Source organism: Mauremys reevesii, linkage group 4 (genome assembly GCF_016161935.1).
Source record: "Mauremys reevesii isolate NIE-2019 linkage group 4, ASM1616193v1, whole genome shotgun sequence".
In the NCBI taxonomy this organism is placed as follows: Eukaryota; Metazoa; Chordata; order Testudines; family Geoemydidae; genus Mauremys; species Mauremys reevesii.
This window is the reverse complement of record NC_052626.1, coordinates 146701953-146726588: the sequence shown is the minus strand read 5'-3', so window position 1 is coordinate 146726588 and position 24636 is coordinate 146701953. Positions and strand designations below refer to the sequence as shown.

Sequence of the window (24636 nt, the reverse complement as noted above, 5' to 3'; positions counted from 1 at the left end):
GCTGGGCAGAAATGCTGTCCTGCCACAAGTAGTTGTCAGCTCTTTTGAACACTTAAAATAACAAAAGGCTCCTAATGGAGCCTATTTAGCGCTATCTTTTGAAGAGTGGGGAGGAGCAGGTTAAACCAGACCAGGGAGCGTTCACACCTCCTGGCAGAGATACCTCTCCTCACCCCCTTTTCTTTCATAGGGGTCAGGCATTCGAGCCCCTGGCTTAATGAGTCCTTTCAGCTAGGGTGACCCCTCATTTGAGACAGGTTAAGCACAGTTCTGCTCCCCTTTACTCATACAATAAATGCAACACTGACAACATTTCACTATCCCTTCATTCAGTACTAAAGTGATTTGTAACCCAAAACCAGTCAAAATTGACCACTTTGAGCAACACCTCTATATCTGCTGGATATCTAGGCCAGGGGTCTGCAACCCGCGGCTCCGGAGCCGCATGCGGCTCTTCAGCCTCCTTGTTGTGGCTCCTTTCGGCCTTGACAAAAGAAAAAAAAAAGAAAAAAAAAAGAATAACGGTTATTTATTAATTTAATTTTTATTTATATATTATTTTGTTTATTTTGTTGCACAGTTATCTTGGAGTTCGAGGTGATACTTTAACATCGAATTTTTAAAAAGTTTTATAATTTGTCAATTAAAATATGCGTCACATCCACATCTATAGCCCTCACCTTTACCTGCAGGCGGCTTCTTGAGTGTCTAACCATGAATACATCCCAAAAAAGAAAAATCTCAGAAGAAAATAGAGAGTTTAATTCTGCATGGACAGATTCCTTTGCCTTCACTGCCAACGATGCTGGCTTACCTGTGTGCTTGATATGTGGCGAGAAATTAGCAAACAACAAAAAATGTAACGTTGAAAGACATTTTCAAAACAAGCACTCAGCATTTTCTGAAAAGTACCCAACCGAAGATGGGCAAAAGAGAGCGATTTCGGAACTACTACGGAAAGTTGAGCAGAGCAAACATACTTTCAAGAAGTGGATCAACTCTCCAAACTCAACTACAGCTGCTAGTTTTGTGGCAGCTCATGAGATCGTAAGGAGGGAAGCCGTTCACAGACGGAGAATACATGAAAGAATCGTTCATAAAAATATCAGAGCATCTATTCTCCGAATTCAAAAACAAACAGGAAATTATTCAGAAAATTAAAGAAATGCCTCTCTCTGCAAAGACCGTCAAGGACAGGACCATTAAAATGGCAACAAACATCACCAGTAAGCAAATTGATGACATCAATTCAGCTCAAGCATATTCAATTGCCTGTGATGAGTCAAGTGATGTAAACGATATTGAGCAGACAGCACTGTTATGCAGATATGTGAACTCTGATGGGAAGAACTGATTGAACTCATACCGCTAAAGGGCCAAGGACAGGACATTTGTGAGGCTGTTTTGAGTTGTCTAAAAGCCAAAGGAATAAACACCACTCACCTGGTGTCAGTGTCTACTGATGGTGCACCCAGTATGAGAGGAGCACAGAAGGGCTTTGTGAATTTACTTCAAAAGTCGCTGGATCGAGAGCTGATGATGTTTCACTGCATCTTGCACCAAGAAGCACTGTGCGCTCAAACATTCCCCCCTGAATGTGTGGAAGTGATGAACCTCGTTATTAAGATAGTGAACAAAATAATTGCAAACGGGTTAAACCACCGACAGTTTTGTTCATGGTTAGATGAAGTTGAGAGCGCATATTTGGATCTCCTGCTGCACAACAGAGTTCGGTGGCTGTCAAGGGGAGATGTGCTGAAACGCTTCGCTGCTTGTCTGGAACATGTGAAAACCTTCTTGGAAAGCAAAGGCCTCAGCTATCCCGAACTGGGAGACCTCAATTGGCTGGAAAAGTTTTATTTCATGGTGGATATGACAAGTCACTTAAACACGCTGAATAAAAATCTCCAGGGAAAGGGAAGCACGGCCCTGCAGTTGCTGGAGCATGTTCTGGCGTCTGAGCGCAAGATGACAGTGTTTGCCAGAGATGTACAGAGAGGTACGCTCTCTCACTTCCCCTCCCTGAGAGAGTTCAAAGAAGAGAACAAGCACATAAATTGTGATTATTTACACCGTGCAATTATGGCAATGCAAGCTGCATTTGGAGAAAGATTCAGCAAGTTCAGAAAGGAAAAAAACACTCTGTCCTTCCCTGTCACACCGCTGGACATCGACCCATCCCTGCTGAACATATCCGCATTCACAGGGATAAGTCAGCCCGATCTTGAAATTGAACTGGCCGACATAGCGGATAAAGACTTATGGGTGTCCAAGTTCAAAAGCCTGACAGCGGATCTTGAAGAAGTCGCCCGTCAGAAGGCCACTCTCGCTAAAGAGCACAAATGGAATGAAACCCGAAGAGGATGAGAGCACACTGAAATGGACTTGTCAAAAAACGTTCCTAATTTTATGTTTACTTTTTTAAAACTGCTAAGCTGCAACTATATGTTTTTTTATATTAAAGTGGGCTACATTTTATTTTAATTTTACACAAATACGGGAAGGACTCAAAAAGTCCTGCATAGTTCAGTGTTTAATTTATTTCAAAGTAGGCCTACACATGCACACTGCACTTCTGTTTGTTGTATTCTGTTGTTGTAACAGGTAAAATTAAAAAAAGATTAAAACTTTTGAAAGTTTATAAGCAGTGTTATGTTTTGCGGCTCCAGACTATTTTTCTTTAGTGGAAGAGGGGGCAAAATGGCTCTTTTGATAGTAAAGGTTGCCGACCCCTGATCTAGGCAGAGTAGGTGAGTTCATGTAAATACAGTTTGCTCCTAAAGTTGCTCCCCACTCCCAGCTAGATGTCATGGGAGAACTCATTCGGACCCTGTTTACATAGTTATGTTAGGAAGAAGCTTCCTCTCTAAACATGTTTCTATAAAATTTCCATTAGATGGTATCTTGCACCTCCCACTGAAACATCTTGTAATGGCCACTGTCAGAGACAGGATGGATCCCTGGTTTGATCCAGTACAGCAGGAAGATGAGATACCGAGCTAGATGGCCTTTAGGTCTCATCCAATACAGCAAGGAGGTGGGATACTGGGCTATATGGGTTATTGGTCTGATACAATTAGGCAGAGAGGTGGGGATACCAGGCTAGATGGGCTGTTACTCTGGTTCAGCAAGGAGACAGGGACTATCAGTTTGCTCTGGTAGGGCTGTACCTGTGCAGCAGCCTTGCACTAATTGGAAGACGTGACCTGCAATTGATTTTTTTTAGTTTTCAATTTAAAAAAAAGGTCCAGGCTGTCAGATTTGTTCATATTCCATTTTTTAAAATCAAGGGTTTGGTTTTGTTGAAGTGTATCCGATTCAAAGATACACTTGAGATGTCTATTTTTTCAGATAAAACCCTTGCTTTAGGCCCCGCAGGGCGTCCTCTTTAGTGATATTTTTCCAGTCTCTTGGGAGATCTGCTGCTTTAGCATCATACTTCCTAGCGAACTGGTCATTGAATGATTTGAAAACAAATTTCCAGTAATCAGAAGCATCAATGCTGGGATCAGGCTGAATGTGCCAGTCTGGGTAGTAATGGCGGTAATCTTTGAAAGGATGAAATTTTCCTGCTGTGGCTGCAGTTTGGAACTCACGATTGGAAACCACATCAGAGGAGCATATGGAATGCTCAAGCTTTTGTGACTCACGATCCCTGAAGTTCCCTAATCCTTTGGGTCGATGGACTGATACAAAATGCTCTTTATGGTCAGTGCCTCCTGCTTCACAGGGGGCTTTACAGAATGGGCATTGCTTCCCACAGCCAAACACTCGCTTGAAGATCTCATCCTGGGGCTTCACTGACAGGTTGGAGAGTTTGGTGTCAAGTTGCAAATGATTAAACTGGGTTAAGATTTGTTGTTCTAACTCCAGAAGGAAGGTTCGAATGTTATCAGAAAGCTGCTCAATTTTTGCTGTGCTTTTAAACTGTACTCCAACTAAGCTATTGCAGGAAATGACCAGGTCCTGCTGCAGCTCTTTGCAAAAGCTGTCTAAAAAGGCAGAAACTGTCTTATTGTTTTTATTTATGGAGTTTTTCAGAACTCCTTTGATTTTATTTATTATTGTGGAGAGAATCCCTTTCTCCAACTCTCTCAAACTTGTCTTCCCTCCATAGTGATCTATCAGACATCTCTGTATCCAGGATTTGACAAACTTTTCATAGTTACGTATGTATTTCACATAGTTGTCAAAGTTCATCTCTTCCAGCAGCTTCTTTAGCACAGACAACTGAAAGAAGCTTCGGCTGGCGTATTCAACCGCCTGTTCACTGCTGAGAAAATTGTCAACTATTTCTAGTCCGAGCCTTTTGTTGACATAACTCACCAAGGCAGGTTTGAGACACTGATAACAGAAATCTTTGGCCCTTGTTTGGCTTTCATCCTTTTCCAAATAGAGATCCATAAATATGGAGAAATACTGAGGTTTCAGCTTCTCCAGACGTTGCTGAGGATCGTTTTCTTTGATAAAATCTTCATGCATCTTCTGAAACGCACAAGCTGCTTCCCCCAAAATGTGAAGTTTCAGGTCAACTTCAAAACTAGGGGTAGTGGGAAGTTTCTGAACATCTTCCCGTTTTAACCTCTCATTAACCATATGCAGCAGTTCTCCGCAATAGGTTTCATCATAGTCTGTTTTGGATTTAACTTTTTCTTCAATGTATTTCTTGCATTCATCCATTAAAGATAGAGCAAGCTCTTCAGTTTTACGGTGACAGTCCTGTAAGAAGAATTCCACAACTGCTGTGGTCCATTTTAGTTCTAAGTATTCCTTCTTCATTGTGAAAGACTTCATTCTATAACCCAGCAGGCTTTTTGCATGTTGTAGCATCTGATTGATGGCACTCCCTCGATTCTCAAAATCCTTTCTCAGCTGGAGATCCATATCTTGAACAACTTGACGTTTCTGTAAACTACTGAGCTTTAACTCTGACAAGGTTTTTCGCCACATTGTTTCAAATTCTATTTTCAGTTTCTCATTGTCTAGTTTATGTTTTCTGTTCCGGCATTCAGCCAAGAGTCTGTCAACTTTCCCTTCAATTGTCTGTTTGTACCCAGTCTGGATAGTGTCTATCTTGTGCTGTCCTCTTTGGATTCGAATTGCTTCCTCACAGTTACTGATTGAATAACTTTCAAGTTCTCTTTTGAGGCTATTTGCACTCCTTTTGAAATCTTCTCTGTACTTTTCTATCAGGTTCAAATTTGAAGCTCCACTTTTAAAATACTGTTCTAAATTATCCAAGAGCTTCTTTTCTTCCTCCTGAAGTTTCCCTTGTGCCTCAATTTTTAAACTTGCTAAAGGATCACCCTCTAGTTTCTCTGGTGGCTGGTTCTGGATGAAAGTTTCTTTATCGGATATCCAGCTATACATCTTCTTGCGGAAATCCCACTCCCATTCAGAATACTTCATAGACAGCTGGTTATAGGCTTCAGCAACAAGGCTGTTTCTAAAGCTAAAGATGAAGTTTTCATGTTTTACTGCATTCCACAGACTCTTCAGCCATTCAATAAATTCAGGAATGTCTTTGACAGCTCTGTAACGTGAACGGTTCTCTATGAATTCAAATAGGTGTTTCTTTAGCTCACACACACTCTCACTGTATCCAGTGTTTACTGGAGCCATGGGAGGGACTCCATGCCACAGCCCAGGGATGTACCAATTGTGTTTCTCTGGGTTATATTCCATAATATCAGAAAACACCATTTCCCTGCTTTGTTTTTCCATCCTTGCTGCAGCTTTCGTCATTTCATTCAGCTGCTCCAGGAGGTGTTTTCTGTCCCTCATATTCTGGTCATGTGCAGACACATCACTGACGTTCTGATGCACAAACTGGCAGTTTGGCTTTTGCCCTATTTCCTCCATTCTGAGAAAGGCATGGACCACAATTTGCAGAATATCCTTCATTTCGGTGGCATTCTCCATGGCCATGTTAACAATGGTTATGTCACTCAGTCCAATCACGAGGGTGGCCAGCTCATTGTCATGTTGATAACTGTCTTCCAATGTCGTTAGTTCAGGGGCCTTCAGACCTTCAGTGTCTATCACCAGGATGAAATCACAGCCACTTAGCTTCTGAACAGCTTCTGTAACTTTAATGAGCGTCATGAAGGCTCCTCGCGTACATCGGCCACTGCTCACTGCAAACTGCAGGCCAAACATGGTGTTGAGAAGGGTGGATTTCCCTGTGCTCTGCACTCCCAGCACTGTTATAACCACCATTCTGGATCTACCCCCTAGTCTGATATTGAGATGAGTTAGAACATCTACTACCCAGTTCATGGGGATGTTGGAGGCATCTCCGTCAATCAGCTCCATAGGAAACCCTTCCAGCATCAAGTCAGCTGCTATGGCTGGGAGGTGGATGAATTGTCTCTGATTTTCTGCCTTATTGCCTTCTTTAACTATTGAGCATTCAGCTTCATAGAACTGCCCCAACTCACGTATGAAATGCTCCACCCCAAGGGAACTGTCAGCTATTAATTTATCTAGTTTTTCCAGCTGTTTTCGGTCCGCTCCTGGAGTTTCACATTTCTTTTTATACTCAGCCCGCATTTTAGAAAGATTTCCCCTGGCAGTGTTATCGAGGCTAAATTTCATCCATTTCAGGAAGTAATGTTTCTCCACTGTAGGCAAGTGTTCTATTCCATTGATGAACTTAGTCAAACCATTAGTAAGGCCACACTGATTCTGCTGTCTGCGTATCTCTAACCATTTCTGTTTCAGCTCAGATTTATAGTCTTCAGTGGCCATATCTCCTTGGCTTTTCATTCGGCACAGCTCTTTTTCCACTTTAGCCAAGTTTTTCCATGGGTCCCCTTGGAGTCTCAACATTTCTCTTTTGTATTTTGCCACATCTCTTATTTCTACAGTGATTTCTTCAGCACATTTCCTCGCACACTGACATGCCTGACAGTCCTCATCCACCTGGATTCCTAGGTCACGTGCCATCACAGCCATAGCTTCCAAACTCACTGTCTTGGGAGATGAGTTCATTATGTTTCCTATGGTGGACTGCACCTTTTTCACAAATCCTGCATTATTAGTGGTACTATCTTTCACAAGTAGCTGTGATTTGCTCAGCTTCAGCACAGGGGCCAGCTTATTAAGGAATCCCAGAGTTTCTATGGGTTTCTCATTCTTGTAGTTAAGGATGAAGTAATATTTAGCTGTTGATTCTTTCAGCGAGGATAACAGCTCATATTCTCGCTCACTGATGCTCTCAGTAACTATGAACATTGCTGAGGAGACCTCTGTTAAAAAGCTAAACTGCAGCCACTGCGTCTCGATGTCTCCACGCAGGTTTGTAACTGCCACAGGTTCTGGGAAAAGATCTGAATTCTCATTTCCACCAGGGAAATACCAGGAAATCTCAACCAGCCCATCTGCAATTTCCCGAGGGACATTCCCAGACTCCATGTCACGATGGATGAAGAAATTGTGGTGCTGCTGGGAGGGGCTGAGAACATCATTGAGGAGTTTGGACTTGGAGAAGCTGCAGCTCCCCAGCCGCACAAAGGAAATGGTTGGCATTGCTGTGAGCACCAGGCTCTCCTCTCTGAACCCTCTGCTCTCTGCCAGGGAGTGCGGCCTCCACTTCCGCACAATGTCCCTCATGGCCCACAGCAGTAGGGTGCACTTGTGGATGTCAAGGGCAGGAAGCAGCAGAGGGAGGGCAAACTGGCACATGGACATTTTGGACAGGATCTCCTGCTGCAGGAAACTGTCTGAGTAAAGCAGAATGGCGCAGAGAACATCGAGGGGGTGCAGTGAAACTTTTATCTCGGCATCACTAACATAGAAATTGTCGTCAATATGTAGCTCTTTATTATCATCACTCATTTCTTCTTCAGGAGCCTTGTGCCCAATGCTTGTATTTCTGGCTGTCCCATTCACAGCCATGACCTTCCTCAGGAAATGCCAAGGTAAATCACTTAATGCCTCTGGAATCCTGTTTTTGATGCCTCCTGGGCAGATCTCCAGGACATCCCTCAGCCTGATCTTCCTGCTTCTGTGCTTCTCCAGGTTTAATCTGGACAGAATATCTTGAAATGCTTTACTTCTTTCTGCAAAAGGAAGTGAAAACATAAACTAAATTTTCAGAGTAGAAAATGATAACTTCATATACCATTTACTAATTCCTTAGACTGGCTGATGTTGTGGGAGTTATGGAAAGAGAATTGTAATTTAAAGAAAAGCAGTACCCAGTAAATGACAGATGCATTAATCATCCTGGGCTCAATTCTTCTCTTATTTATATGGCACAATATAAATAAAGCCAACAGGTTTACTTCTGTGCTTACCTCTCATAACTGTTGTTCTTCGAGATTACAATTAGGTGTGGGCGCATTGCGTCCATGGATGTTGGAAACTTTTCCCCTTAGCCGCTCCCGTCAGGATGGCAGGGGAGCCCCCTAATGTGGTGCCATTATGACAGTGTATATAGTACCCTGCCGGACCGGCCCCGCTTCAGTTCCTTCTTGCTTTAGACTCCGAAAGAGGGGAAGGAGGGTGGGTATTGTAATGGACATGAACAACACATCTCGAAGAACAGTTATGAGAGGCAAGTAACCGTCTTTTCTTCTTTGAGTGATTGATCATGTCCATTCCAATTAGATGACTTCCAAGCTTACCACTGGAGGATGGTAGGAGTCATGGAATGATTGATTGGACAGCTCTGCCGACTGCCGCATCATCTCTGGCCTGTTGGTCGACAGCATAGTGAGCTACAAACATGTGCACTGAAGACCAGGTAGCTGCCTTGCAGATCTCCTGGATGGGGAATTGCACCAGAAAGGCAGTCAAAGATGCTTGTGCTCTGGTCGAATGGGCCATAATTGCTGGGGGTGGGACCTTGGCCAGCTCATAACAGGTGCAAATGCAGTCTGTGATCCAGGAGGATATGTGTTGCACAGAGATTAGAAGGCCCTTCATTCTATCAGCTATGGCAACGAACAATTGGGTTGATTTGCAGAAGGATTTTGTGCACTCTATGTAGAAAGCTAAGGCTCTTTGAACAAATCCAGCGTGTGTAGGCTGCGGTGTTGCGGGCTCATGTGGGGCTTTGGAAAGAACACCGTCAAGCAAATGTGTTCTTGGGAGACCACCTTGGGGAGGAATTTAGTGCATGTGCAGTCTAAGCTTCACCTTGTCCTTATGAAACACCATGTAAGGGGGTTCAGAGGTGAAAGCTCTCAGTTCAGACACCCTCCTTGCCAATGTAATGGCCACCAGTAACACTACCTTCCAAGAAAGGTAGAGGAGGGAACAAGTGGCCAGGCACTCAGATGGTGGGCTCATGAGTTTGGAGAGGACCAGGTTCAGGTTCCAGGTTGAGATTGGGGATGAGAATATGGGAACACCCGCTCCAGCCCTTTAAGGAAGCGCCCCACCATGGGATTTGAGAACACCAAGCGCCCAGACTCCCTTGGATGGAAAGCTGAAATGGCCTCCAGGTGCACTCTGATGGATGAAAGAGACAGGCCCTGTTGCTTAAGGTGTAGGAGATAGTAAAAAATAATCAGGATAGGAACCTCAAGTGGTTAAAGACGCTTGGGTTCACACCAGTAGGAAAATCTTTTCCACTTTGCCAGATAGGTAGCCCTAATGGAAGGTTTCCCCTTCCTTATTGCCTTTGCTTTTTCTCTTTTCATGCCATATCTCCTTTCCTCCTAGTTTTTACATGCGAGTTTCCTCCATTTTCTTACCCCACAGCCCATTTCAGACCCTCACCCCTGCACAAACCCACTCTCACTCCAACCCCCATCCTTTCCTCCAGCCTCTGACAAACCCATCAGTCACAATCCTCATCATTTCATCCAGCCCATCAGTCATCCATCTCAAGGAAAAGGGAGGTAGCTAGCAGCGGGAAGGAGGAAAAGGCACTTTTCTCTCCCTCCTCCTTACTACACCACTGGTCAACAACCTTCCCAGCAACTGTCTCCCTTCTTCCCTGTACAGATGCCCCATATTTTCACTTGAAATATCTGGTTGGCCCAAATGGGGGAAGGATAAAGAGAGGAGGAGAGTAGGTGTGGGGCAGAGGGAAACAGGAGGAGATGTTTAGAGGCTATAACGCCACCATTTATTTTGAGCAGTAGCTGCCACTGGTCCCAGTGCTTTGCCACTGGCCTTCATGGGAACATGGATCAGCTAACAGTTGTGGCTCAAAGCACCACACTGATCAATACAGACCAAATTTTAAGCAGAGTCCCTGTGTTTCTGCCTCTAAGCCACTGACTGGGTTTCCATGGCATCCTTGTTTGAATCTGAGCAAATCTATGCAGAATACCAAGAAAATTCTTCACTCTCACACACACCAAATCACACCTGGGAGCGCCAAGCTCTTCTAAAGGTGTTAACTCCCACTACAGAAGGAAGGGTCATCAGAGGAAATTACCTTTGGAAAGGTCTGTCTCCTCCCGCTTTCTGTCTTCTTGAATATCTAATTCCAGTTTTGGATTTATGACCTCTTTTTCCCCCAGCTCTGTGGCTTGCAGAGTCTGAGATTCCTGATTTAATCCTTCCAGCAAGAAAACAAGAGGAGAAAAGTTATTTAGTGTCTAATTCTCTTCAATCTCTTCCTGTTTTCTGTGTTTATTTTATTTCATTCACTGCTCCTGCCTCTGCATTTCATTACATAGTTTCTATTTTATAATAGAAGAGCTACTTATCCAGTACATTGGTATGAAGCTTTGGATAAAAAAATGCAATGGATGCAGCAGCGTTCTGGCCTCTTCGAAGGGAGATCAGGGGTTAATTCTTAGTCACGTTCCTTTCTGATCAGAGCCCCAGAGGGGAGCTGTGCACCTACTTATGGTTGTCGCTCCTCACTGTATTCTATCCCTGTTCTGAAACCAGTTCCCAATAAACTACAAAATGTTTATAAATATTCTCTTTGATTTCCATTGCTGTATCAGGTTACATAACCCCAGTGGGCCTGGCACCCTCAAACCATTCTAGCTAGAATCCAAAGAGGTTCTTTGGAGCACTATGGCTTTGTTGGTGCCCCTGCCACACAAACTGGGGGAAACAGACATGTAAAAATTTGACAGACCATTGGCCTTCAACTGGCTTCATCTTTGGGTCTATCTCTAGCTCTTTTTCATTTCTGGAGGGTTTTGCTTATCCAGCCCCATGGCAAAAATACTGGATTCTGGGGGAACCTTGGAAAAATGCCAGATTCCATGGCAGTGGAATCAGGAAGCCTTTGGGGCTCATCTGGGCAAGTTCACAGATGTCACTGCAACAATTAAATTCACTTGTACTTCATGCTATCAAGATGATCTCTGCAATCAAAAATGCTAGAAACATTTTTTTTAAACAAACAAGTTCAGTTTCTGGCTCAAAATTCTGTAGCAAAGGGTGAATTTTGTGACTGTGGAATCATGACATATACACGGCACTGGATATAAGCAAGGGAAGTTTGCCTTCTGCCGCTAACCATAACTGCTGGATTCTCTGGTGACTTCCGTTGGGTGTGGACATCTCTACACCCATCCATTGTTTGATGGATACATAGATCCTGTGGTTAGAGACAGTGCTACGTTTCAAAAAGTTTGTCCTATGAAAGATTCTACAGGTTTGAGAGTTATCCCTTACACATAAAAGGACTCATCCAAAGCCCACCAAAGACAATGGAAATCTACTGATTTTGACCACCTGAAGATCTTTGTGTGTATATTTATATTCTATTGGTAAATTTCTATCACAAAGGTTTTGTAGAATACACCACTATATCATCATTTTACACATGAGCAAAGTCGTCACACAATAGCTGCCTGTGAACTATATGTTTCAATTTCATCATTTTCACACATTTGAATTCTCAGCCATAACTTTGCATTAACATAGGCTCTACCATTAATCGTGTATCTATTTGGAAATTAGCCTTTGAGCGATGTTGCCGGTACTAAATTTTTTTGTCCTGAAAGGCAAAAAAAAAAAATAAAAAACAACCAATAAACAAAAACAACAACCTACCACCCTGAGGATGTTGTAAATCCTGATTTGTGCCCGGAAACATGGTTTCTAAACACTCCAGGAATTGCTGACAGGCCAGTGCTCCCTTTCTCTGTATTTGAATTAACAATTTTCTAATTTTCGCCTCTGTATCCGATATTGTAGTCATATTGTCATAGTCCTCATCTGTGATGAGGGACTGAGCAAGTGACTCATCCAAGACACCACCCGGGTCATTTTGAATAATCTTAATCAGTTTCCGTCGCTCTTTGCACATAATCTTCAAGGATTTCTCATCAGCGACCACGGTTACTGAATCGGGGGATCTGTAATAATGAAAAAATACAATGCTTTTTAGACAAGGAGCAAGAAACCATTTGTGAAGGTGAGAGAATTAGATTCAGGTTAGTGAGTAATAATCTGGGATTCTGCCTTCCTCAGTATCAAGCACTCAGCCTGTTAAACAATTGAGGGTAGGCCTACACAGCAGTCGTGGTGTGGCTGCAGCACTTGTAGACATATGTGAACTTTTTTTCCTCTAGTTCAATCAAATATCAATGGCAGTGAAGCCATGGCAGCATAGACTAGCTTTTTGAGTATGTATCTACGGTCCCAGACTGCCGTCCATACTGCCAAGGCTTCGCTGCTATTCTTATTTGAGCTAGACCAAAGCTAGCTCAGGTATGTTTACATATTCACTTATTTATATATACACACACACACGTGTAATGTATCTATTCTATGCCTTGATGCGAGGTAGGGACTCTGGGGGGTCGTTTTCCCTCTTCTTACTACTTCTAATTGGTAGATGCACTTCATACAGCCTCTGAGCTACCACCCTTCTTCCTGCCCCTGGTCCCTTCAATCCTACCAGGACCACGGAGGATCCAAGAGGAGAAAGGACCTGGTCATTATGTGAGAGAAAGGTGTGCCCAGGAAGCTCCTCATGCTTCCACCAGATGCCAGCCTTACTACCACCACTTCAACCAAAAACAAGGGAAATTCACTGCTAAAAAACTTCATGAACACAGCTCTACCTTTCCCTCGCACTGCCCTGCACCCCTCCAGATGGTGGGGGACGTATAAACATAAATCAGGCTACACAGAGTTAAGGTAAAGTCTCCCACCCTATATCCCCTCACAGCCTTAATGCTGCCCCCTTTGACCATGCCCATAAAAATCCCTCTGAGAGAGCAGAGGATTGTCTCCTTCCCAAGCAAGTAGAGGATGGCAGATAAAGTGAAGCAGAGTAGTATGGAGGAAACATTTAGGCCCTGGCTTTGACCAAGATAAAGGTCAAGTTTAGCCCAGGCCTAGCTAAAACAAGCCAGTTAACCCAAAAATTGTCTTTTGGACAGATTTAATGAGATAAGCTTCTAATTAATAATACTGACAAGTGGATTTCTGTTTGTTTTCTAAAGTGCTTGGTAGGTATGTTTCTTGGTTTTCCTTTGGCCAGCCTGAGGCTGACCTATGATACAAGAAGAAAGGGAAGGCCTTCTAGCTGAGACTCATCATGGAGCAAGTAAAAAGAAGGGAATGAGGATAATTTTAAAGCGGCTGGGTCTTGATAAGGAGAAGCAGAATTCTTCTTCAGAATGAACTGGACAGAATGTGGTTTAATGGAGATAAGGACAAGAAAATATCCAGAACCCAGCTAGAGAGGGGGGGATATTATTTTAACTTTGACATACCCAAACTGGGGACCAGCTTTCTCTTCTCCCAGAGACAGAGTGTTTTCTTTATTCTACCTGAACTAATATGGTTGCTTTCCTCCACTGGAGAAAAGGGAATGTTTTGTCTGTGAAGTCAGGTACTGACTCTGTGAATTTCACTGCCTTTAGCTTAATATCCTGTAGTTAGAGAAACTGTTCATTTTGCACCTATTGAAAAGGACACCAAAGGAGTTTTCAGATAGGTGTCAATTTTGTATGTGTATACACTGAAAGAAGTAATAAATATTAGATATTTTATATAAAATATATAGGATGAATAGGGAGTTAGTAGGGGTTGGTAACATCTAAACAATATAGTGTGAATCAAACATTTTACAAGCAGAAACACCTTCTTTTATTTGTTTTAAACCTGCTGCCTATTAATTTCATTTGGTGACCCCAAGTTCTTGTGTTATGTGAAGTAGTAAACAACACTTCCTTATCTACTTTCTCTACACCAGTCATGATTTTATAGACCTCAATCATATCTCCCTTTGCTGTTTCTTTTCCAAGCTGAAAAGTCCCAATCTTATTAATCTCTCCTCACACAGAAGCTGTTCCATACCCCTAATCATTTTTGTTGCCCTTTTCTGAACCTTTTCCAATTCCAATACATCTTTTTTGAGATGGGGCAACTGCATCTGCACACAGTATTCAAGATGTGGGTGCACCATGGATTTATTGGCAACATGATATTTTCTGTCCTATTATCTATCCCTTTCTTAATTATTCCCAGCATTCTGTTCACTTTTTTACTGCTGCCTCACATTGAGTGGATGTTTTCAGAGAACTATCTACAGTGACTCCAAGATCTCTTTCTTGAGTGATAACAGCTAATTTAGACCCCATCATTTTATATGTATAGTTGAGCTAATTTAGATCCCATCATTTTATTTGTACAGCTCCTAAACCCTACAGGAGTGGAGCTCTGCTTTATCTTCTTTATCACAGGAGTCATGGATGCCGGTTGCTTTCTCCTGTAGGCCTACTTCTGTGCTTCTCTCACCTCTATCCTAGCCAATCACAGTCCAGAGAGTCTCTTCTATTTGGAGCTCATAAGCTGCTCCACTTCAATGCAAATACAAAACACGAACGCCCTATCTTTTTAATCCTTTCTGCACTTTTAGAACAGTTTCAGTAAAAGTGAAGGTGCTGAATGATTTTGTAACCAATTAACATTGCTGCAGAATTCTGTGTCTCCTAGAACTCAATGCATCTCTGCTGGTACCACAGACCTTAGGTCAAATGTGCTACGCAGTACAAGCAGGAAGGGCATCTCCTATCAGACTGGTGAACACTGTGGCACCTCAGCATTATTCACCCCAGGGAGGTACCGAACAGAAATCTGCTGCCTTGAGACAAGAAACAAACGAAGAGTTTTTCTAGTATGTGGCAATAATAGTGACCGTATCATGGCACTGACACTTTAGAGCTGTCTGAGGAGACACTTTCATTCTAGTCACCCTGGCCTAATTTGCTTAGGCATCTAAACCCAAGACTGAGGCTATACTGTGATCCACAAAACTCCTGCCACACCCTGTAGGCACCTAAACTCACTCGGTACCTACATTTTTGTAGTAAAAAGTTCCCTGGGCACCTGTGTTTCTGCCCCTGGCTACACACACTGCTGCCTCCCTCTGTGCATCCAGACACCAGTCTTCTGCCTAAGCCCCAGAGCAATTCATGGAAGGGGTGAGACAGGCATTTGGCCACCTCACTCGCTCAGGGGACCTGATCTGGTAGGTGTGCTCAGAGGCAGCCTACTGGATAGGGCCCCTCAGGTGAGTTCACACAACACAGCCTTTGGGGGAGGGGAGGAAGACCTCCTTTATCACTTTTTGCCCAGTGGTTGGGGTACTCACCTGGGATGTGGGAGACCTCCAATTCAAGTCCCTCCCATACCTCATGGGTAGAAGGGATTTCCACAGGGGTCTCCCACTGCTCAGACGAATGCTCCAACTACTCCATTGTGGGACGTTCTGATGTGGGGAATCTGTCAGTCTCTCCCGTTGAAGCCATTCTACTGTTCATTATATAATTAGTCATTTGGGCCAGAGAGTAAGCGAGTGGGGGAATGATCCTGTAGCCTGGTGGCTGGAGCACTCACCGGGGAGGTGGGAGACCCCAGATCCTGTTCTAATGAGGGTTCACAGCTGAGACTCATGAATAGTAGAGACGGGCACCTCCCTGCAGCCTGCGCTTAGGCACCTATTTCTGGAGAGGGGTGGAGCTTAGCACACATCCCTCTCATGAGCACATCCCATTGGCTGGCTTTAAGTGCTGGCTTTTGTGACTCATAGTCTGAGGTGCCCATCTCTCCCCATTCTTGTACAGAGGGCCTGGTGCCTAACCCAGACTCTGTGAATAACAGTGGATTCCAATGATTTTCTTGGTGTCTAAAAGTTAGGCAGCACAAAGCATTAATCCCTTTGTGAATCTAGTCCCCTCTTTTCAGACACGTGTAAGCTAATAGAGTTATTACCTTGCAGCTGAGCTTGTCAATGTAGCACTGCTGCCCAGCTCTCCCACCACTTCCTCTTCCATAGGCCTCACTGCTGAGGTCTCACCAGTTGGTGCAGACACTGTGAGATAAAAGAGAACCAAATAAAAATATCCATATGGGAGCAAACATGGAAGGCAAGAAATTAAAATTCCCCAGACAAAAGGCCTTGCTAAACTGGAGTGAAGTTTGAAAATCCTCATTAGTAATCTGAGTGTTAAAGGCCTTGCAAGAACATTGGAATTAACGGAGAAATGTCAGAAAGCTAAACAAGTCAGAACTGAGATTGCAAAAATGATAGTTTTGTAATATTCAATAAAATAGATAAATACACAAAATTGTAAATTAAGGCTGACATTCCAAAAAATAACCCACGTATATTTGGAAGTATGGAAATTCACAGTTTAAGTCACCCATACAACCTTCACTCAGCTTCATGGTAACACCAGTCTTCTAGCTTCCCATTTATGTTCCTTTCATAACAAACTTGCAAGCAGCAGTGTTTCTATCCCTTTCACTTTTTGGAGTCATGTTCTTACATCAGAATCTCTGTTTTGGGGGAAGAGGGTTGTTTTTTTTTCTAAATAAGATTCTAGACTTCATGGTTGCAAAGAAAACTTCGAAAACGTGACGTCTAAAAGTTCAAAACCCAGAAGGCAAGTAAATAGATTTAATTAATAAATAAATGAATAGAAATGCATTGCATTTGAGATCTCATATTTTTAAGCCAATCTCATGATTTCTTACCATCTCACTCATAATCTTTGAATATGTGGGGTGAGTAATATGAAAACAGTGTTAAGTTTGAATTAAAGCCTGTTTTTCCCCCTAAAATACTACGTCTGCACCCATTGAGAAACTCCATGTTTTGCAATTTTCAAGTTGCCATTAAAAAAAGTGAACCATAGACTACCAGTTTACATTCTGTAGCTGGAAGAAAGCTGAAATTGTGCTAATATTTTAAAAGAATAAACAGGGTTGACCCAGATAATTGTAGGAAGATTATGGAATGTCAGATATGGGACTCAGTTAAAAAAGAATTAAAGGAAAGTAATATAATTAATGCCAATGAACATGGGTTTATTGAAAATCAGTCCTCTCAAACTAACCTGATATCTTTTTTTGGTTGATAAATGTAATAGTGTTGATGCAATATACTTAGATTTCTACAAGAATTTGACTTGGTACTGTGTGACATTTTGATTAGAAAACTAGAAAGATATAAAATTAACATGGCACAAATTAAATGTATTCAAAGATGGCTAACTGATAGGTCTCAAAAAGTGTAATAGTAAACAGAGAATCATCATTGAATGGGTGCATTTCTAGTGCAGTCCCACAGGGACTGGTTGTTGGGTCTATGCTATTTAATGAATTTTATGAATGATCTGGAAAAAAAAAACATAAAATCATCACTGACCAAGTTTGCAGGTGACAAAAAATGGGGGAGTGGTAAATGATGAAGAGGAAAGGTCACCAATACAGAGTTGTCTAGATCAGTGCTTCTCAAAGCCCGTCCACCGCTTGTGCAGGGAAAGCCCCTGGCGGTCCGGGGGCGCTTGTTTACCTCTGCGTCGCCCAGGTTTGGGCGCGGCGGCTCCACCAGCCAGGGTTCACCGCGCACAAGGGCAATGGGAGAGGAGGAGAGAAGAGAGAGGGAGGCCAGCTGAGTAAGATGAGCCCCCCATGAGCAAGGGGCTGAAGTCTCTAGAAAGAATGGAAAAACCAAAACCAGCTGAGGCAAAGATCTACCACCGCGGAAGACAAAGGAAAAGAACAAAGGAAAAACTTCTGTCAGTTCTCCTGACTGAAAACGTCAGCAAAAAAGGAAAAAGAAAAAGATAAAGAAAAAGAACTTAAAAAAAACTTGAACAAAGATTGTTGCTTATTGCTACTAAAAAAAATTTTTTTTTTTTATTTTTTTTTTTAATTTTAGTTTTTATATTGGACTTTCTTAAAGCTTCTCTTTTTGATAAAATTGTGTCACTTTTTTTTTATTTAATCAGCCAGCCCAGTGTGTTGTAAGAGAAGATTAATTAATTAAAAGCAACTAGCTGCTGGCTTTTGTCTCTTTAAAGGAGAAACAAATCTTATTACTCCTCTGAATGTTTCTGGAGAGGGCCTAAGATTCAGACATTGATGGACAGAAGGAATTTGAGGATGGATGGAGAGATGATGGGGGAGATATGAGTTGTAACCACAGCTGGTGGAGGTGGAGTGTGCTGTGCTACTGTGCTATGGCAAGCTGGTTGCACCACTGGGACTGCTAACACACACAACACTACACAATGCTTATTTTCATGGCGGAATGTCATGGGGAGACAGGGACAGGGCATTTTAGTTAGCATCAGATTACAGGACATATTACACACACAGACACACACACACATCTGAGTTAACTTTACAACATGTCACTAACATATCTTAGCATTATGTAAAAAAAACACAATATGAGCATGCTTAAATGAGCTAATGTGTGGCTGTACTTTCTGTAAATTGAGTTTTTTTGAGTTTTGATTTTTGAGTTTTAAAATAATCAAACAAAAAAACAATTATAATGCAAAAATAACTATTAAAATAGTTTCTTTAGTTTTAAATTTCCTAGTTTTTTAAACAAAGAGAAATGTTTATTGGTAGAGTTAGTCATCATTTAGATAGCTGTAGTCCTCACCTAGGTGATACAGTGACCAGCAGGAGTGACCAAAAACCTAGCTTCTATATACTAGCTTTCAAGACTCAAATTCATTATTTCATCATTAAGCCCATTTCATAATTGATATGCAGTGAGTACAGAGGTGAGGCACCTGCACCTGCAGCAGGCCAGTGGGCAGGCCAGTGGGACAGTGGCAGCCAGTGACAGCAATGAGACCATCAGTAGTCAGTGACTTCTCCACTCATCATATCATATGTTATTATAATGGAATGATCTCACATGTGTGATTTTAATTGTGTTTTGAAAATTGCAATGGTGGGAAATAATTGAAATGTTTGCAGTGTGCAGAAGTGTGCAGAAGATATGACAGACAGTGACAGACATCTCAGCCATGGTGTATCCCTCAGTTTTACTATTAAGTGATTACAGTTGATTTAAGCATATTCTCCAGCTAGTGTATCATTCCACTCACCCTTCCCACCACTCTTCTCACTGCCTCATTCTCATTTCTCTCTTCCATTACCTTCCTATTTTCCTTAAACCATTTTCATGATTGTTTATGTTATTTTTGTTTTAAGCATTGTTATGTGTTGCATTTCACAGGCAGCAGCTTTGGGATACTGGCTGGCAGCATCAGGACTATACTATGGTGGCAGCAGCTAGCTACTACTGCTTGCATGGCCCTCACAGCCACTCACCCCCCCCAGCTCCTCTTCTGCCTCCCTGCTCCCTAGGCTTCCCCTGCAGCTCCAAGGCTTCCAGCCATTCTGTTCCCATCCCAATCTCACTCCCTCTCACACACTCTCACACACTCTCACCTCACTGACACTGCACAGGGATGAATCAGACCCAGAACTGATCCCCCCCAGACCCCCCCTGATCAGGATTCTTCCCACATGACTCATTATACCATATACCACTTCAGCATTTTTGTGACCACTGTGTCACCAACTCTTAGTAGTCCTCCAATAGTGTTATACCATAGTTATTAATATGAAGGTCATTGTAGACTGTAAGAAAGCTAGGTCAAGTAGAAAAAAAAAATATCAACTACAAAAATACCAAATCAACCACCTCAACCACTATCCTACCTCAAGGCTGTCCCTATGTTGTTGTTCAAAATTCTCTGTGTTTTTGATTGATCTGTTCTTATCAAATTATTATCATATTATCTTCTCATATTATTTCTATCTCTATTGCTTTGCATTTTGATTTCTTTTGCTTTGCTATCTTTCCTGGTCCTGGTTAAGAAGTGAATCTTTTTGGGATTGTCCATTTTCCTTATTTTGTTTTTTTTTCTCTATAGATGGGCTCTTCTTTATTCTTTTCCATCTTTCCTCTCCCTTAGTGCATAAGATTTGATTTCATTCATAATAATATTGAGATATCTCCTCAGTCAGTTCCTTGGTATCATTAGATTCTTTCATCATTTCATCTGGTGACTTGAACTTATTCTCTAATCCTAATTCTCACTTTGTTTTCATCCCAATTTCATTTACTATTTTTTCACTGACATTCCCACTGTATTCACTGCAATCACCAACATTCTTCAAAAAACCCAACAAAAAAGCAACAAAGAACCCACAAGAAGATTGCATTTTGCAATTTTTTTAGAAGATTTGCCATTTAGAAGAACTGATGAGACATGTTGATGTAAAGAACTTAAACTCAGTACCTCGTTGTTTACACTACCCCAAGACCCACAAACACACAGCATTTCAAGGCAACACACAAGTAAACATAAGATTATAACATAAAATTATAGTATTTACAATGCTTAAAAAGAATTAATTATGTGATTATAATAAATTATAATATGATATCAAATTGAAGATGAGAAAAGAAAATTACCAAATGAAATGCATAAAAAAGCAAGAGTCATAGGTGAAAAGAGAAAAAAAAATAATTGTAAGGTGGTGAAGTTTTAATTGATTGATAGCTAGCAGACTGAACTGCAAACTTTTACTAGTCTTGTAAACTGAACTTAGGATGTTTATTTGAAGTTTGTGATAAACTGCTTAATGGATAAATTACCTTATGTTAGTTACCATGATGTTTGGGAAACAGAAGGTTAAATCAAAAGCCTACAGTTTACCCAGGACTGTATAAAAGGCCCTTGGGTCCTGATCCTGTTTATCTCAGATCTGCTTAAGGTTTCATATAGGGGAGACCTAAGCCATAAGGCTTGAGATCCCAGTCACTGGCTGGATTCCACCCTGAAATGGACAGTAGACTATAACCTATGGACTATTTCTAAAAATTCTTTGCAACTACAAGTTCACCATCTCTGCTATGTATCTGAACCTCAAGAATTGAACTCATGTCTTTATGTATATTGATCTTTTAACCAATACTCTCTCTTTTCTTTTTTTAATACATTTTGGTTTAGTTAATAAGAATTGGCTACTAGCATGTATTTTGGGTAAGATCTAAGTTACATATTGATCTGGGTGGGTGGGTGGTCCTTTCGGATCAGAAGAATCTTTTATATGATTAAATACGATTTTCAGTAATCATCATCATATTTGACTTGGGTACCTGGATGGAGGCCTGAGGCTGGGTAATTAAAGGGAACTGCATTGTTTGGACTTCGAGTAACCAGTGAGATAATAAAGAAGCTGTTTTGTGCTGCCTTGGAATTCTAAACATTGGAATATCCACCAGCTTTTGGGTGTTTGTCTGCCCCATTCTTTTTTCAGTTCACCCTAACTGAGTGATCTCAGCTGTCTCCCACCAGGACTGTGGTCACACTGGACAAATGCACAGTTTTGCCAAAAGAGTGAGGTGTGACCCCTTGTGGGGTGTGGAGGAATGTGCAGGGGGGGAGGGGCAAGCATCAATGCCAGCTTGCGTGGGAGAGAGAGCTCAGGAGTGTGTCTCATGCCAGGCCAGCCCCATATGGGCAGATGACAGGGGATCTTAGGTTGGCCCCGCATGCAGGGGTAGAGGGGGACCTTGAGCCAGACATGTGCAAAGTAGAGGGGGGCCTCGGGCCGGCCCCATGCGGGTGAGCAGCAGGGGGACTTGAGCCAGCCCTATGCATGGGCAGGATGCAGGGAGGGCTGGGACCAACGGCTTGCACTGAAGGGGGGTCTTGGGCCAGCCCTATGCAGTGTCCCATTTTCCCTTTGGGAAAATATGGCCACCCTATATTTATTTATTTATTTATGTCACATTCAAAATAGGTCAACTAGAGAACTCACCATAAAATTCATAAAACAAAATGAATCAATATTATCCTCCTCCAGAGCTGCCAACGAATCTCAACCACCAATAAAACTCCCAGAGATCTTCCAACGCCCATACCCAAGCCAGCCCTTGTCACAACCATCTATCTGTAAAAGCTCAAGGAAATAGCTATGTCTCGGCCACCCTGCCCTGGATCCCATATACCCCTATACAAGGCCCTTACTCAGATGAACAGTGTGTAGCACCAGAGATGCATACACCACTGCAGGTCCTCACCCCATTCTTCTTCCATAGTGGAAGAGCACCACCTCCCTCACCAGAAAACCCCTGTGTCCAAGAGGCAGAGTCAGCATTTGCGTCTACTATGTAGGAATCCAGTTGAGAACAGATCCATCCTATTCCGTGTTGTAGTAATTACATTCTTAGAGTGGAAAAATGATTTTTAAAAATCAGAATCCATAATACCACTTACCCTGTACTGAGTATTGTATGTGCTGTTGGACGTCAGGAAACAGGCTTTGTAAACACTCCAGAAATTGCTTACAGGTCGGTCCCCCCTTCCGCTGTATCACAACCAACAGTATCCTTATTTTGTTCTCTGCATCCTTTCCTTTGTTGAGCTGATCGTAGTCCTGCTGTGTGATCACTGACTGGCAGAGCAACTCATCCAAGACCTTGTCAGCATCATTCTGAAGTAACTTGATGAGTTTATCTTGTACTTTGTGTATCATCTCCAAGGCCTTTTCATCTGTGGCTGCTGTTACTGAGTCCCATGGCCTGGAACAATAATTCACTTTTAATAATATGCATTGACTATTGCTAAGGATTAAAAAAGGATACCTCAGTCAGCTGTAATGTTTTGGGACCTGGACTCCTTCAGCAATGAGTAATAAGGAAGACAACCAGTTGCAGAGAGAAGGTGGTCCTTTTCTAAGTATTTCTTCTCTTTGCTGGAATGATGTGGTGAGCTCACTGGAAGTGAGTGAAAAGATGGCCATTTCAAGTCCCAGCAGCTCGTGTAAATTTTCCATTGGTGGTCAGTACATGCAGAGGCTGCTCTAAGGATATGCATGCCAGTCAGCTGTGAAGGACAGCAGATTTGCAGCAAGATGGGGTGTGACCCATGTTGCACTTACATGCTGCACCACAGACTAACTGTCCATGTGCACCCTGACATGCACTGATAGTTCCTTAACGTCCTTTGAGCTGTTCCTTTTTAGAACAGGACTAGATCAAAGTTAATTAATGAACTGTTCCTGCACGTCAGCAGGGTGACATTAATATATGCACAGACACCTTGGCATGGACCATGCAGCTGAAGGGCCTGGCCTGGACTCTGGTCACCTCTCCCTAGATGAGCATGAGAGCTCCCCACCCCCGTCCCCAAAGTAAAATGTCTGTGTAATGCTGTGCACAATAGATAGGGTAGGTTTACTAATAAAATGGGTGTTTTTATTACTTAATAAGGGGTTTTGGGGTGTTGTAACGAATGTAGGAGTGTGCATACTAACTTAAACAAAACGAATGTGCTGTACCTAATCCAGTGCTTACAGGACAGTTAGGTCCAGGGGAACAAGTACCTCAAGAAAGAAGCCCATCTACTTAAATCTGCCTCTGGGTCAGCCTGCTCTTTCTTCTAACAGTTGCCTCTATATAAATCTATGGAACGCCCACATCTTGAATACTGTGTGTAGATATATTGGAGTTGGAAAAGGTTCAGAAAAGGGCAACAAAAATTATTAGGGAGATGAAACGGCTTCCATATGGGGAGAGATTAATAAGACTGGGACTTTTCAGCTTGGAAAAGAGACAGCTAAGGAGGGATATGATTGAGATCTATAAAATCATGACTGGTGTAAAGAAAGTAGATAAGGAAGTGTTGTTTACTCTTTCTCATAACACAAGAACTAGGGATCACCAAATGAAATTAATAGGCAGCAGGTTTAAAACAAAGTTTAAAAAAGTATTTCTTCACACAACGCACAGTCAACCTGTGGAACTCTTTGCCAGAGGATGTTGTGAAGTCCAAGACTATAAAAGGGTTCAAAAAAGAACTAGATAAATTCATGGAGGATAGGTCCATCAATGGCTATTAGCCAGGCTGGGCAGGGATGGTGTCCCTAGCCTCTGTTTGCCAGAGACTGGGAATGGGCCACAGGGGAGACTTTACAATCCAGCAGTTCATTCCAACACTGCTTCAAAACTGATAGAAGGATTTTGCAGTGAGTGCATGTATTTGTTTTCTTTGACCATTTTAACTCTTTCCTCTTTCTTTTCTCTTATAAATAAACCTTTAGATGTTAGATAATAAAAGATTGGCAACAGCATGATTATTGGTTAAGATCTGAGTTGTGTATATTGACCTGTCTATTTGGCTGATCTCTTGGGGTTAGAAGAACCTTTTGTTTGATTAAACTGGTTTTAAATAACCAATCATATAGTTTAGTGCAGGGGTTGGCAACCTTTCAGAAGTGGTGTGCCAAGTCTTCATTTATTTACTCTGATTTAAGGTTTCGCGTGCCAGTAATACATTTTAATGTTTTTAAAAGGTCTCTATCTATGTTTATAATATATAACTAAACTATTGTTGTATGTAAAGTAAATAAGGTTTTTAAAATGTT

General features: G+C 42.1%; 1 protein-coding gene across 4 annotated transcripts in view; it reads right to left on the bottom strand.

Annotated features, from left to right (window-relative positions):
* Nucleotides 1–2752: 2752 nt before the first annotated feature.
* The window catches only part of LOC120403123 (interferon-induced very large GTPase 1-like), a 36901-nt gene continuing 15017 nt past the window's right edge, over nucleotides 2753–24636 (bottom strand). For all 4 annotated transcript variants that reach the window (XM_039533883.1, XM_039533881.1, XM_039533884.1 and 1 more), the window contains 5 exons: nucleotides 22488–22792; nucleotides 16156–16255; nucleotides 11980–12284; nucleotides 10397–10519; nucleotides 2753–8063 (listed from right to left, as the gene is read on the bottom strand). In XM_039533883.1, the coding sequence (XP_039389817.1) occupies nucleotides 3340–8063; nucleotides 10397–10519; nucleotides 11980–12284; nucleotides 16156–16255; nucleotides 22488–22792 (5557 nt within the window). In that variant the 3' untranslated portion in view covers nucleotides 2753–3339. The remainder of the gene's footprint in view (nucleotides 8064–10396; nucleotides 10520–11979; nucleotides 12285–16155; nucleotides 16256–22487; nucleotides 22793–24636) is intronic.